This window comes from Sceloporus occidentalis, unplaced genomic scaffold, assembly GCF_023333645.1.
Source record: "Sceloporus occidentalis isolate IW3139 unplaced genomic scaffold, rSceOcc1.0.p SCAF_7, whole genome shotgun sequence".
In the NCBI taxonomy this organism is placed as follows: domain Eukaryota; kingdom Metazoa; phylum Chordata; class Lepidosauria; order Squamata; family Phrynosomatidae; genus Sceloporus; species Sceloporus occidentalis.
This window is the reverse complement of record NW_028316987.1, coordinates 68,727,661-68,744,190: the sequence shown is the minus strand read 5'-3', so window position 1 is coordinate 68,744,190 and position 16,530 is coordinate 68,727,661. Positions and strand designations below refer to the sequence as shown.

At 39.5% G+C, this 16,530-nt stretch overlaps 1 protein-coding gene across 3 annotated transcripts; it reads right to left on the bottom strand.

The window, feature by feature from the left end:
* Positions 1-1,087: 1,087 nt before the first annotated feature.
* FAM133B (family with sequence similarity 133 member B) lies at positions 1,088-15,713 on the bottom strand. 3 transcript variants are annotated; one of them, XM_089533216.1, is made up of 11 exons: positions 15,585-15,713; positions 12,244-12,341; positions 10,426-10,504; positions 8,608-8,682; positions 8,407-8,439; positions 7,786-7,854; positions 5,911-6,003; positions 5,181-5,228; positions 4,029-4,124; positions 3,628-3,672; positions 1,088-2,749 (listed from the first exon to the last, which is right to left on the bottom strand). In XM_089533216.1, exons 1-11 carry the CDS (start codon positions 15,606-15,608, stop codon positions 2,663-2,665), a joined length of 747 nt encoding a protein of 248 aa, XP_089389342.1. In that variant the 5' UTR covers positions 15,609-15,713; the 3' UTR covers positions 1,088-2,662. The 3 variants fall into 3 exon arrangements, with proteins under 3 accessions (XP_089389342.1, XP_089389341.1, XP_089389343.1); XM_089533215.1 differs by lacking the exon at positions 15,585-15,713 and adding an exon at positions 15,091-15,184; XM_089533217.1 differs by lacking the exons at positions 8,407-8,439; positions 15,585-15,713 and adding an exon at positions 15,091-15,185.
* Positions 15,714-16,530: the final 817 nt, after the last annotated feature.

Sequence of the window (16,530 nt, the reverse complement as noted above, 5' to 3'; positions counted from 1 at the left end):
TCCAATCTATGACTCTATGATTTCAATAGGCCCCAATTCCAACTAATATAGTTGGATCCAACATATAGTGCTGAATTTTAAACCAACAAAAGGAATACATCACCAGTACTTGTTTACATCAGTCTATGACTTCATTTAGGCTAGATTTATCAGGGAGGGAAATGAGGGAATAAATCTGAAGCTGAAGTAAATAAGCACCCAGAGAAGTCAGGTTTTTCCCTTTTACTGGCATCAGCATCTTCTCAGCAACAACTTCATTACAAAAATGAATGAAACCGTGCAGGTCTTCATCGTTCCCAGGGCCTATTGCCTCAGGCCTTTCATTAGACATTATTCAAACAGGTTAGTATAGACAGATTATTCAAACAGGAGAGTAGAATGGGCAGCTGACCTACTCACACTATCTCTGTTTCAGAGAATTTTGCAGTGGGGTAGGATCCTACGAATCCATGACATGAGCTTTCCAGACGTCTAAAATTAGTGTGAAGTTATGTAAACATTAAGGTGCAGATTGAGCATGATGTTGACCAGACATATTGCATTTGACATTACTTATTCTGTACTAAGAGTGTATCCTAGAACATATCCAGTGTCTGAGGGCACTTTTGACATTCATCTCCCACTGCTCATTTTGTCCTTAAACTTCCAAGGACTATTAGTAGGAATAGCAATAACATTTCTATACTACTTATCACTGAACTAGCACTCCCTAAGTGGTTTACAATGTGTAAACCAATTGCCCCCAACAAGCTGGGTACTCATTTTGCCGACCTACAAAAGGATGGAAGGTTGAACGGGATCCTGGAGCCCCGATGGGATTGAATGTGCAACCTTGTGGCTGTAGTACTGGCATTTAACCACTGCACCACCCAGGCCCCTTATTCTATACAATAATTTGAAACCCATGGTTCTGTGGTGAACACAGCCTGTAGACAAGCTTTAAACATAGCATTGTACATGAGAATGCAGATTTGTATTCTAAGACTCAAATATATCCATTATGACTAACCCTAGACCAGTTCTGCTCTACCCCAAACCACACAAGCATACACACAAACACACAATATATATATATCAAGAGAGGAGGGAACTTTTAAAACAGATTTTTACTAAGTGTCTGGCAGTAATTTTGCATATCAAGACATAGTTGCATAACAGGTCTGTCACTGAACTTGCGTAGAGTAAAATCAGCTTCAATATGAAGCTGGTTGAAATTCTCTCAGCTTTTTACATGCTAAATATCTTCAGCAAGTGTGCACTTAAAACATAAGCATGTATGAAGTATGAACTAATACCTGTAAGTAATGCTGTATGTGGAACAATTTAAAAAACCCACTGATTACAACCATTTTCTTCTATTGGTTAATTTTAAAATGGTACAAAATCATGCAATTCTAACACAATTTAAGGGGAAAAAGCAATGTCAGAAAATAATCTTAATCCCACCTCAAATAATTGTTATGCATATTACAAATACAGTATTCAGTATTATTTTAAATCAATCAGAGTAAAGTCATCATATTCTGTGTGTTGGCTAGGCTGCATTAGGTTAGCATTTTTGCTAGTAGCATATGTTATGGATCTAGAGTAAACTGACAACCAAGCTAGAAAGGAATGGTTAGCCAATTGTCTCCTGCTCTGTTCACATAGAAAGCATGGGGATAGGATGGGAATGGGACACAATTTATTTGTACACTTGAATGGGGCAGCTACATAAAGTAACATGGCAACCCATCTACCCTTGCTTGAATGATTATCAACACAACTGTTCTTCTCCAATTCCCACTCATTTTAATGAGAACTACATTCATTATGAAATGTTCTCAGGGAATCTAACATTCAGAAGAAAAAGGCTTCTGAAAGCACCTTTGGAAGCACATTGACAGTCTCAGCAAACACTGCTACTCTTTGTAAAGATCAAATATGCCCTCTAATCCTTGAAGGCATGAACACCCCATGTCCCACTTGAGAAAGTGGGAGAAAATTTATATTACATATATGTACAAAAGTAACACCTGTAGGTTACTGGCATGTTCCTGTTTTAAAAATGGCATCAGTAGTAATGAAAATGTCACAGGACTTGCTATGTCATATGTTCACTTTTGAAGAGGAATTCTGCAAAAAATCTTCAGAATGGAAACCTTTATCGCCAGTATTTTAAAAATAAAAAGGTCCATGGGTGTAACAGTAGCTCTGAGGTATATACAGAGTGTCTACCAACAGGGGCTGCTCCATTTATTACAGCACATGAAGCTGATCCACATATAGTTCTTTTCATGTGTGCATATGCTCTTTTGCTTACAACATAGGCTGACTCCTGGGTGTAGCTACATGTGTACATTACTGCTCAAGAGTGGGAAAATCCTTTTCGATAAGCCCATTTCACCCTGCTTTTGAATCATTTAAACCTTCTGCAGGACTTACTTCAAAACATTCAACACAAGCTATTGGAGGGGAGTATTACATGTAATATATTAAGCATCAGGCAACATCAATGGCTATGTCCAGCCCAATGGCACCGGGCAAGCTGAAAGTCTACAATATTGTTCACACAGAGGAGGAGAGCTCATGCAGTTGGTAGAGTTCATCATAATTTTCACAGTTGTAGTTCTTTCTAGTCTCATTGCACTTTTGATAAGAAAAATAAGACTCTTGGCTGATGTTATTCTGAGTGAGAGCTTGAGCTAGCTGTCTTCTTTTTCTTCTTTTTCCCATGTTTCTTGTGCTTCTTTCGCTTTTTTGTTTTATCCTTTAAAAAGAGAAATATCAGAAACAATTTCAGGATACTGAAACCAAAACCAGCTAAGCCTATGTGCTTTTAAAGAAACAGTTAACCAAAGCCAGTCTCAACATTATATTAAGAATGTTTAACCATACAGCAACACACAGCAAGGAGATTCTTGTGGATTAAGAGATGGGATGTTGTTTTACACATAGCATAATGCACTGGTTCACCAAGAGAGAGTTCCTTCTGCATCTGTGAGGCCCTAGTATCAGCCCCACATAAAGCTCTATCCAAAATACAGGAGGAGCTTGTTTCAATGCTGCCTCAAAACATGGCAGCAGTACTGTACCAAATGTTTTGATTCACTGTTCTTTTCACCTTTATTATCATGCTAGAACAATGAGACACAAAAAGTGGAATCCAGCTGAGACATTCCATTGACAGAACTGCTTCAGTTGAAAGAGAAGGGGGGAATTCCTCTCCCCTTCCCATAGTGTTCCACATGCCTATAAAATCTGGAGAATGAGGAAACACTAGTAGATTTCAGGAAGGCATATCCAGAGAAAGCCCCTAACAGAAACAGAAGTTTCCTTTGCAATACTGGATTCTGTCCAAAATCCATAATAAATATTGGGCCAAATCCGATTTAGTTATACTAAAGTCAACAGAGGTTATTCATTGATTTAGTATTAATGTGTCTATTAAGTCTGGTCCCAATGTATTATACAGCCATTCAGTCAGTTAATTCTGCTCTCATTTATGGTGATATACTAAACACAGGGAATTCTCAGAACTATTAAAATAATGAGAATGGGAGGTTTGTGCCAGCACAGATTTTTGCTGATACAAACATTTAAGATGAATACTTTCTTGGTTTATTGGATAGACAGAACAATACTTACATTTCTCTCCTTTTCTTCACTGTTTTTCTTCTTTTTTGCTTGTATCTAAGTAGGAAGACATAGAATAAATATTTTCAAAAATGTTGAAACAGAGAAAGATCACAGCATCATACTACATAGTAAATGTGTGCGGAACTTTCACCCTCTCTAAGATGTGCCATTTTCCAGTTAAAAAGACTAGATCGTGAACACTGTTTCACTTCAGGATCAGGAGAACTACAAGCAGTCTAGGCTGGAAAGGTCCATGTAACTATCCTCTAAATTTGTTCTTCATTCATACTCACTTGGAGTGGTAAATATAATAGGATAATGGGCCCTTGACCTCTGGGACTGCACAGAAATCACACTTTAACTTGCTGGATATTGTTTTATTAGTTCACTGCTTTGGTATGCATACCAACCTCCTCTCCAAGCTCAGATTCTGATGAGGACTCTGATGATAACAAGCCATCCCCACGGTCTGTTTTTTTCCTTTTCCTACTAATGCTTTTGGTTTCCTAGAAACAATGAAAGGCACATTTAATCAGAGACTATATCATGATCCATGGCAAAGTACCCCACACCAACATTTATTATTTTAATTTCTTCATGGGTGAATGGGACTGCAAAGTAAAATACAAAACTAAACACTAAAAGACAGGACAAAGTATATTTATGTACTTCTTAACCCAAGAGAGCCAGCAGTGTAGTGGCTTGAGCACTGGACTACAAGAGTCTAGGGTTTGAATCCCCACTTGGCCATGGAAACTTACTGGGTGATCTTGGGCATGTGAGCCTCCTCTGAACAAGCCTTGCCAAGAAAATCCTGTGAAGTTTGCCTCAGAGACACCATAAATCAGAAATGACTTGAAGACACACAATAATAACAACCACCTCATAATTCTAATTTCACCACCACTAGCCAATTTTTGTGGTTGAGAGAATCAATGGAATGGACAAATGAAGCTCATTTAATGTTTAAGAATGGTTACACAGATATAAGGCAGACGGAACAGGAAAGGTTCATGGACAAGAAAGACACAATGGTAATGTCTCAGCTGGCTCAATTTGAAACGCAGGAGAAAATTATATGACATAATTGTGAACTCATATTAATCCTTGAAATAAGTCCTCATAGCACAAGTGGGGAAATCGCAGCCTTCCAGATACTGCTTTACTGGACCTCCCAGGATTCCTCAACATTGACTAGCTACACTCGATGGTAGCCGCAATGCAGAAATATTTGGAAAATCACATATTGCTCACTCAGCTTTCAGAGGCTTTTATTTATTTCCATTCATTCATGGGAATTCAGCAGACTGGTTCTTAGTTTGTAGAAACTACATGCACTGTCTAGGTAAATTATGAAAATACAACAAGCATGCTACATATACAAATCAAGGGTCATTTTCCTTCAGACAGTTAGATTTGAAACCACTTTAAATATTAGACACTATAATCTTGATTTTATTATTGCTTGCTTTCAGCTAACTGCAACATTAGAACTTATTCAGTGGGAGGAGGCTCCTATGCAAACTTAAGATAATAGTTTTACTGCATATGAAGCATGTTACCTTTTCCCTTTCAGAGTCTTCCTTTGACTTTTTATTTTTCAAACTGTCCTAAATGATAAAAAAAAAAATACATAGTTATGTCTTATAAGATTTGCTGTTTGCTGTCACCAATTGAAATCAAAGCTAGCTAAAGTTTAAAAACATAATGCAGAGATTAATACTTTTTGATAGTATGGAACAAAAATGTTAAGAACAAAACTGAAATAAAATATAAATGGATGGTTTATTCTTACTGGCATATAGAGAAGTTGGGACCACTGTTGGCTGGCCAGCAGTTAGGCCAATGTAGAGCAAAGCCTACAAGGAAGGGAGCTTTGTTCACATTCCCACAAACACCTTTACTGCTGCCAGCATACTCCTAACTGGCACTGATTCAGTCCATTAAGAAAGTCAAGGATATTTAGATGCTTTAAAGCCAGACAGGACTGCTTTGATGGGCCAGGAGGAAAAATGTTTATCAACAGCAGGCTCTACCAGGCCTGGAAATTACTAAGAGATACCAACGGGTTAAAAAGAAACCTAAACTAGAAGTGGACAGATGATTTTTTTTCTGGTTTTATACTGTGGGGGCTTGACATCTCCTGAAATTCATAAAACTGAAAGGGGAAAAATCTGCTCTTGGAAACCTTTCAATCCAGGGGAAAGATTTTGGGGCATTTGTGACCCATAAGTCTACTTCTGTTTTAAAATATCTTTGACAAATTCCAAGATAACATACTTATTACTTTACCTTATCTGATTCTGAATCTGAACTAGAGCTTTCAGATGATCTTCGTGAGGAGCGATGCTTCTTTTTCTTTCTCCTTTTCCCTTGTTTCTTATCCTAGTCATAGATATTTTAATAAAATGGTTTGATCTTACTCACACAAAATCATTACCTACTATTCAGCTTGAAAGAGAAGATGTAAGAACCAGGCTGGTATAGTAGCATATGATGGTGTAATGGGACTTGGGAGATGCCATTTCAAATTACTGCTGAGCCATGAAACTCATCAGGTGACTTTGGAACATTAATTCTCTCGTTCTGATTTACTGAACTATGTTGGTGTGATAATAAAATGGGAATGAAGAAAGCCATGTGTGCTACCTTGAGCTCATTGGAGAATAGGTGAGATATAATATTAAGTGATAAATTAGAAAAAAAATAATTTAAAAAAATTAACTAGCTACACTTAGCAGATATCTACATATATTCTTCATATTTTTGTTCAAAATTCAATAAACCCTATGTTTTTACTAAAAATCCCTTTACCTTATGATACTTTTATCGATCTTATAGTATGTTATACATCTTGCCTCACTAACGCAAAATCCCATAAAATAATTTTTCAGTATTTAAAAACCCATAAAAAATAACCATCAGAAGACTTATGATAATGATTCTTAAACTCAAATGTAAAACTGAAAATTGAAAGATGGAGCATTCAAGAATACAGGGCTGTGGCAATCCCTTTCAAATGTTTAATGGGGCTGTTCCGAGACAGGTATAACATTGCACTACAAAATAATCTTTTTTAAAAAATTAAACATCCAGTTTGTACCAGCCTGAACAATTTACTGCACTAGTCCAACACTGGTTCAATATTATTGTATTCACCACCAAGATATAAAAGCCATACCATTTTGGTTCTCCCCGCCCCCCCCCCCCCCCCCATATGGGAGCAACATATCAGTCAGGTTCAAGAATCAATGCTCTTGACACACCTGTAATTCCTGAAAGGCTTTCAAGGAACAAGGCCAACTTGCTAAAATGCCAACGTTTAACCCCTAACTTTCTGTTTTGGTGGATCAATTCAGGTTGGAAGTGAACAGAATTTGGTTTCAATTTCCAGTCAAGGTGCTAAAGTATTATTGCCTTTGTATTTCTATTATACCAATCAACATTACCATCAGCATCATTCTGGCAAAGACCAAGGTAGGGCTTACTTTATATCTTCCAGATCTGTTTTATGACAAGCCAAATGTTACCTTTCTTATGTATTAAAAACTCAACTGCCGGTTGCTGCCAAAAGATGGAGGAGGCAGAAGAAACATTTTCCTTGTCCTCCTACATTCCCTGTGTATCCTCTCTTGCTGTTCTAGAGGTCTTGTTAACCCATTGGAGCAGACACTACAGAGCACAATGGCTGGGGTATAGGAGAAAAGAGGATATGCAAAAGTTGCTCTCCCCACCACTTCAGCAACAAGGCCATTCCACAGACTGAGTCCCATTTATGGGAACTCTGAATCCAAGCTAGTGCTTGGAATTCTGTTGGTGCCATAAATAGGCATACTTATGCTAGCACAGGTGCTGGGGACAGGAGAAAAAAGGCCACAGGTGGAGTGGCCATGAAGGAAGGAAGGAAGACACAGGCTATACTCAGATTGGCTGCATTTGCTCTCCACCACCACACAATCCTAGAGAACTAGCATAGTGTGCCAACAGGATTCTAGCCAGTGTGTTTAGCATAAGGAAAGTAGACTGCTTTCATTTCAATAAAAATGTCACATGACAAAGCATGTATTCTACTTTGAAATACAACCTATACTTCCAAATGGCAAGCTGAACAGAAAACTGGCATACAAGCATACAGAAAGTTAACATTTTCACTAACTGCATTCTTACCTCATCTTCAAAATCAGAAGAACTGCTGGAAGAATCAGAGCTTGATGAGGAAGAGGAAGATGGAGACAACTTGACCAAAGACAACAAAAAAGTAAATTTGTGAGATGCAGAATTGGTTAGAGCAATGTAAAATTGAACAGGATGCAGCCCAAGAAGAAGAGATGGATTCACATTTACTACCTCAAATTCCAAAAGCTAAGTCTAGAAGAGATTAACTAAGGCATTAACTGCTCTAAAAACAGCATTAAGAACATTTCCAGATGGAGAGTCTCTAACACTAGTAATTCCAAGGTACCATGCAGCTGTTTCACCTTTTCCATCTTAAGAGATTTTCCATGGGAAGAAAAAAACACATAGCAATGGTAAAACAAGTGAGTATTTCAAGGAGAGGATATTGTCTTCTGAATCCTCTTAAAATATAATGAACAAGATAGGGAAACAGCAGGATAAAAGCCACATTTCAAACCATGTTAACTATTCACATAAAGCAGGCATAAAACCTGCCCTCTCAAAAAACCCCTTTTCTCTGTATGCAAGAAGTTCATATGCATACCTATAGCGATTTATCTATTTTTATACATACAGAGAGAGAAACAGAAAGTAAATGAAGTCTTTGCTCACCCTACTGGATTTCTTCTTCTCTTTTTTCTTTTTCTAAAAGGCAATCAATTGAACTTGCATTACTATGTTCGTTAGTGTTCACCAGTTAAGAGTCTATATTTCAGTGTAGGCAATAGTCAGAGTGGGGGGTGTAGGCTCTTGAACTAACAGTAAAGAGGATCACAAGAAAATCCTGAACCCAGTATCTCAAATGACTTTTACCTCTTTCTTTCTTGAAGTACTCTCGCTTCCACTTAACAATTTCTCCCTATGTTTTTCTAATTCTTTCTTCCAGTTCTGAAAAACAGTAGAAATAATCATGAGTAGCAGCACAGGGAGATGTTGGTGATCTCTAAAAGCAACATTTTCAAGTATTATTTCTAGAGGTTGTGATTTCTTCATTTGGATAATTAGGTTACAAATCTTATATCCATTTACCTGGAAGAAAGCCCAATTGAATTACCATATATACTCAAGTATAAATTGACCTCATGTATAAGTCGAGGAAAGTTTTTGGGGCCAAAAATCATGAATTTTGATATGACTCGTGGATAAGTCAAGGGTCAAACACTGAGGTATGTTACAAAAGATCTAAAGGGGAAAACAAATCACCACTTCCCTCCCTACATCTCCCTCTCTGGACCTCTCCCAAGGGTCATAGTCTCAGCATGGAAAAGGGGAAACAAACCTCGGCACATACACACACGCACACACTCTTCCCTTTACCAAAAGCATTCCCAAGGCTCATGGCTTGTAAAACGGGATAGATACCCCTCTCTCGCTCTTCTCTTCACTCCCAGGATTCCCAAGGATCATGGTTTGCAAAAGGGGGTGGAAACCTTTCTCTCTTTCTCTGCACATAACCCCCAGGACTTCCAAGGCTCGTGGCTTGCAAAACGGGACACAAACCTCTCTCCCTCTCTCTCTCTCTGCACATAACCCCCAGGATTCCCAAGGCTCATGGCTTACAGAAGGGGGTAGAAACCTCTTTCTCTGCACATAACCCTTAGGATTTCCAAGGCTTATGGCTTGCAAAAGGGGAGACCGACCCCCTTCCCTTCTCTTCATCTCCAGGATTTCCAGGCTCATGGCTTGAAAAAGGGGGTCCAAGCCTGGGCATACTCTCTCTCTGTTCCTTGCCTCAGCAGCTGTTTGTTAGCTCTGGCTGTGAGGGAAGGCTGGGGGATAACACACACACACACACACAGGGACAGAGGAGAGGGGAGAGTGTGCCAGGGACTCAAACAGGAAGCTATTTAAAGATCCCTGGCTACAGAAGAAAGTGGGCCCTTCTTTCAAGAAATTTATAAGCATTATTAACTTATTGCTCTGTATATAAGTCTACCCATGATTTTGGAGTCCATTTTGAGGCATAAATTTCTCAACTTATAGTCAAGTATATACGGTAGGCTGCATCCACACTGGAGAAAGTTGGACACCACTTTAACTGCCATGGCTCAATGCTATGGAATTCTGGCAACTGTAGTTTGTTGTGGCACCAGAACACACTGACAGAGAAGGCTGTCACACAAAAACTACAAATCCCAGAATTCCATAGCATTGAGCCACGGCAGTTAAAATGGCGTCAAACAGAATTATTTCTGCAGTGCAGAAATGAATATAGTCTTTGTGAGGCTTATTCATGAGTAGACAGAAGTAATGCACAGTACCCAGAATAAGGTAATCACTAACATCACAGTCACTTCAGCTTTGTCAGAATTTTTTTAACTGTAAAAACACTTCAGAAGCTAAGCTTCAAATTTTAGCTCATGCTAACTATAGGTGGCTTCTAGAGGATCTTACAAAATGAAGGCCTTGCAAACTTAAAAGCTATCACTTTTGAAATAAATGATATTTAGTAATAATAGTGGGCTGGCAAGAGACCTAACAAGCAGCATTTTGTGACATGGTGCTACAGTTTCAAAACTTACAGAGAAAGATAGATGGCTGCGACAGAATATTCATAACATTAATTTCAAAATGGTATTGTTGGCACAGTGAAATATTCTACTCATCCATCTATATAAACAAATAACCAACCTCATTCATCCTTTCTTCAAATTCTGCTAAAGCTTTGGAACCCTTCTTCTTCTTCTCTAGTTGTTCTTTCACTTCTTCCCTTTAAAAAACAACAACAACATACCTTGTTAATGCAGGTTTTTGAGACATCCAACCTTAAATTCAACAAATTTTCCATCTCACAGCACTAGAATAAATGAAACTAAGTTGTGAGAAATACAAATATGGCTCTTATCACACGAAATAGTTTTGCTATGGAATTCACAAAGATAGGTCCAAAACACACTACAGAAATAATCCAGTTTAAGACTGCTTTAACTGCTCTGGTTCAGTGCTAGAGGATCCTGGGAATTGTGATTTATTGTGGCACCAGAGCTCTGACATATAAGGCTGAATGTCTCACAAAACTACAGTTCCCAGAACACCCTAGCATTGAGCTAGGGCAGTTAAAGAAGCCTCAAACTGGATTATTTCTACAGTGTAGTTTGGACCATAGTGACAGCTACCAAATTAAACTGCTTTAAAAGGAATTAGTGTTTAAAAAACAACAACAGTGGAAGATAAAGCTATTGTTGCTATTACTAATGGCTACTAGTCATTATGACTATATTCTATTTCTAAGATCACAGGCATTATGCCTCTGAATACCAGTTAGTGTGGAACAACAATGGGAGAGGGTTCTTAGCAATAGCATTTACATTTCTATGCCGCTTCATAATGAACTAAGTAGTCTCTGAGCGGTTTATTGACCTACGGAAGGATGCAAAGAAAGCTGAGTCAAACCTGAAGCCCTGGGATCGAACCCACAAACTTGTGGCTGCAGCATTTAACCACTGCACCATCAGGGCTCCTTTCCTGCCACAAACCTCTTTAATAAGGTTATGCAAATTTATAATCCAAGCCATTACATTTACTTAGCAACATATCCTGTTACTTGTAATACTTACTTTTCAGAGATATAGCCATGTTAGTCTTTTGCAGTATAAAAAGGCAGAAGGAAGGGGGGAAAAGAATGTAGTAGCACCTTTGAGACTATGGGGCTGTACAGACAGCCTGTATGGGGCAGATGTAGGCCACCCCTAGAAGTGCTGGGTTGGGGACGGGGCAACTACATACCATACCCCAATCCAGTGCAAAAAGAACCCACAAATGGTGGGTTTTTTGATTCCCCGGAAAGGGCGTCATAGCCACGGTGGTACGGGTTTTGGATGCCCTTTCGGTGCTGCATCATCTAGATGCAGTGCCAGGGCTGCGACATGATGCCGCATGCCATCTAGAAGGGTGTGTGGTGTTATGATGCAAAGGGGGTGGAGCCACAGCATCCAGCATGTGGACACTGAGCTGTGGCTCTGCCTACAAGCTGGCACAACTTGCTGGTCTGTACAGCCCCTAACTGATTTTATTTTTGCATGAGCTTTCATGGATAAAACCCACCTCTGGATGCTTACAGAATGGTAATAAATGCTCAGGATTAAAGCATATACAGTCGGCCCTTCTCATACACGGATTTTTAATACATGGATTCAATCATACATGGATTTTTAATACACGGATTCATACACGGTTTGAAAATGTTAAAAAAAAGTATAAATTTCAAATATCAAACCTTGATTTTCCATTTTTTATAAGGGACACCATTTTGCTATTTCATTGTATTTAATGGAACTTGAGCATCCACAGATTTTGTTATCCATGGCAGATGTTGGAACCAAACCCCAGCGTATAACAAGGGTCCACTGTATACACAGTTGTGGGAGTAGGATGAAATGTAAAAAGCAAGTGGATTTATGATTTTTCTTTTCTTGGTAAATAGAAAAGAGTCACCATTTCTATACATACCACGTTGGTCTTGGTCTGTTCAAGTAGTCTTGTATGGTAGGTCCTGAAGATGGAGCAGGACCTCGCGATCTAGCCATTGCTATGGGATTCATATAAGCCTGAAAGGTGAGACAGCAAAGCAAGACATAAACTTAATCATTCCATTTTGTGGCTTTTAAAATTAATATCCTTACATTTATGGAGATGAGGCTACTTTTCTTTTTACAGGCTCTTCTACTAGCTTCTTGCCAAACCACAGAAGACAAGAGATTCACAGTCTTACTTGAAGGGGAACAGTGTTATAGAAATATGTTTTTTGAAAAGCAGTTGCTCAGCAATACTTCATACCTCTTCTGTGATTATTATAGAAGTGTTTTAAATGGAACACCTATTGGCTGCCATTGTGTTAGGACCAATTACAGAAGGCCAAGTCAATAAATTGTTGAATGGTGAGTGAACATCTAGATTAATGGATCTACCCTACCCAGGACTGAAACAGGATTTAAGTGCTGCAGAGTTCCTGGCCTTGGCTATGTTGGCCATGGATTTTTTTCCCTCATTTTAACATTTGCACAGAGAGAACTGTGTATGCTCGGACCCTGGAAATCATTCTGCTGAAGAAACAATTTTCGTGGACAGAAAGAAAAATGGTAAATGCCTGAAGGCATGGAACACATTTTAACCACCTTGCAGCTGCTAATATCCTAAGACTACACTGTAGATCTACGTCTGTCTGCATTCTACAATGAAAAATTTGCCCAATGTAAAATTTATCCCACATTATTTTATGAAACCCAAATTACTGTGCAAGACAGACCAGTAGAACAAAGGAGCTCATTGGCACAACATTTATTCTCATGGTTCTCATGGTTTATTAGAAAGAGATATTCAAACCATAGCTGCAGTTGACTTCAATGTTCAAATCTAGTACTGTGTCCCCCTGAACAGTTTATACCCAGGATTAACACCTTTGTTACTTTTATGAATCTACGACTGCCCTTGTTTGCTCCTATTCTTACCTTTTGGGAAGATGTTGTGTCATTAGAATGCACACACATTCCTAGTGTTTTTAAGGTTTCAATCCTGTGTGAAATCTATGGCTGAACTTCTCTGAGTGGGCAGCAAATGCTTCTCACTTATAATACAAATGATGCATGAACACAAAATATTGGTATAGTGCATCTGTCCCATGGAGGGGTGTAGCTATGGGGCATTGCCCTCCCAAATAAGAATTCATTAAATTTCCTTTCTCATATTGCAGACAGTGCAGCATTCAAAATCATTTGCACCTTTGCTGTGTTTCCATTTCCTTGCTAACTTTGCCTGCCCCTTTTCTTTGGATACCTAAACACTATTTCTAAATGCTCAACACACTGCAGAAATCATCCAGTTTAAGACCGCTTTAACTGCCCTGGCTCAGTGTTAGGGAATCCTGATAACTGTAGTTTATTGTGGCACCAGAACTCTCTGATAGAGATGGCTAAATGTCTCACAGAATCACAGAGTTGGAAGAGACCTCAAGGGCCACCCATCTCTGTGATTCTGTGAGAGAAGAACCACTGGACCTCACCCCCTTTCCCTCCATCATTCCCTTCTCCTTTTGTTTCGTGACTTTTAGATTGTAAGCCTGAGGGCAGGGAACTGTCTGATTAAAAATAATATTGTAAGCCTCCCTGAGAGCCATTAGGGCTGAAGGGCGGGATATAAATACCTAAATAATAATAATAATTTAGCCTTCTCTGTCAGAGAGCTAAAACTACAGTTCCCAGAATTCAATGCCAGGGCAGTTAAAGCGGTCTCAATCTGGATTATTTCTGCAGCGTGTTTTGGACCCAGGACTCTGACCTAAAACTCAAAAGGCTCTGTCGCTTTTGCTCATTCATCTAACTGACTGGTACAATGGCATAGAGAACATAAGCCGATTTAGCACAATCCTATAAGGAAAAGTTGTTGTTTTTCTCCTATCTACTGTGCAGAATTCTAGCAGGTTCATTGCTGAAAGTGAGATGATCAAAGAAAATAACTTGATGTGATTTAAACCTATCTGCAATTACCCCAAGGAAGGTGAAGATGACTAACAGTTTTCTCCAGAGGCACTTTTAAACACTTCTGGGATAGTGTATGAAGCGTGATCTCCCTCCCGCTCTCTGCTAAGAGCAACAAAGGCCTCAATAGCAAATTGATGCGATGTCATTTTTCTGCTCATGTTAGTAACTCCTGTTTTGCAACTAAGTATGCGTGCCTTCTCACTAATTTAACAAAAGCAACATGAACAGACCCAGAAGGAGTTTATTGTAGTATCTTAAATGGGGACTTTTTATTTACTGAATGCTCATTCCCTCGAAATAAAACTCATTAAATCGAACCAATCTGGCTCCAACTGACACGCCTTGCCTTGCGTGAACAAGGATCCAAATTCTTCTCCAACCCAAACAACACAGGCTGCGTCTGCACTGCAGAAATCCACCACTTTTAACTGCCCTGGCTCTGTGCTGTGGAATTCTGGGAATGGTAGTTTGTCGGCCCCAGGATTCCACAGGAGCCCTGAAAGAATCAGACAGGATCTTAGAAGTGTAAATACACACACACACACACACACACACACACACATATATCTATAACTCAGCAGTCCTGCTTTGGCCACATTGTGAGAAGGTGCGATTCGCTAGAAAAGACACTAATGCTAGGAAAGGTAGAAAGTAGTAGAAAGAGAGGAAGATGAATGCAATTTAAATGCAATTTAAATCTTCAGATGAAGATGCCAGTCACAGATGCTGGAGAAACGTCAGGAATAAACTCTTTCAAAGAAATGGCCACATAGCCCCCAAAACCCCCACAAAATACCATTATTATTATTATTATTATTACCATCATCATTATCATCATTATTATCATCAATATTATCCTCCTGCTTCCCCAAACTGGGACACAGCTTACAAATTAAAATCAACACAATTAAAAACAAACCAAAAAAGGGGCATTAAAATAGAATTAAACCAGTATAGCATTAAAACTCATAAAGATAAAAATTAAAAGTAAAATGCAATTTAAATCTTGTCAAGGAAAAAACAACAGCAGCAGGGGCCCGAAAACACACTCTCTGCAAATAAACAAATGATCCAATTTGGGGCTGCTTTTAGTGCCCTGGCTCAATGCTGGGGAATTCTGGGAACTGTAGTTTTGTGACAGATTGAGCCTTCTCTGTCAGAGAGCTCTAGTGTCACAACGAACTACTATTCCCAGAATCCCCTAGCCTTGAGCCAGGACACTTAAAGCGTTGTCTCCCCTCCTTGTGACTCTGGGTCCCATCATCCCCACCGGCCTCCCTCAGAGGCGGCCAGGCCCCTGTCTCTCTGACTCACCACCCGGTTGTCCCTCTTCCCCATGGCGCTGACGGAGCCCTCTCAGGGCGCCTCAGTCGCACTCAGACCCAGCCGGGCCTAGTCCCCCGCTCTAGACTCTCCCTCAAGTTCCCAACACCCAGCGCTACTGAGCATGCGCAGTGGCGACTGAGCATGCGCAGTCGCCGCCGATGAAGCCACCGACCCTTTTTTGCCTTGCCCTCACTTGTTGTTGGACTATATGACTGTATTCATCCACACTCCCCGTTTTAACGGCCACAAGTTAAAGTGTCAAAGAGCGCTTTGTTGTGGCGCCGCCACAGCTCTCTCTCTGACAGAGAAGGCTGAATGTCTCACAAAACTACACTTCCCAGAATTCCACAGCACTGAGCCATGCCAGTTAAAAGCTCTGCCCAGGTGCCTGCCAACCATAGTTCCCAGGATTCCATATCCTTGAACCATGGCAGTGGAAAGGTCCAAAACACACTGCAGAAACAATTCAGTTTAAGACCACTTTAACTGCCCTGGCTCAATGCTAGGGAATCCTGGGAATTGTAGTTTATTAGAACTCTCCAGGATTCCATAGCCTTGAACCATGGCATGTTTAAAAACGGATTCCATCATGAGGATGCTAGTCATTCCATTTGAAGTAAAATTTAATAAGGCAAATAATGTAGCAAGCCTTCACCTTTGTGGTTAGGATATTTAATCACTCTGCATCATCATCAATAATAATAATAATAGTATAAATCATAATCATAACCATAAATAAAATAAATCATCATCATCATCAATAAATATCCAATGGTGCAGCAGATATCCAAAGCTGGCAAATCTTGGGTGTTTCCTTGTAGTTGTTGCCTTTAATGATGCTCAGAAAGAAATAGCACTTGACAGCTAAAACCAGAAGACTTGAGAAGAGGGAAGGCAGGTTGCATTATCTCCTGGTCAGAGCTGACAAAGAGAT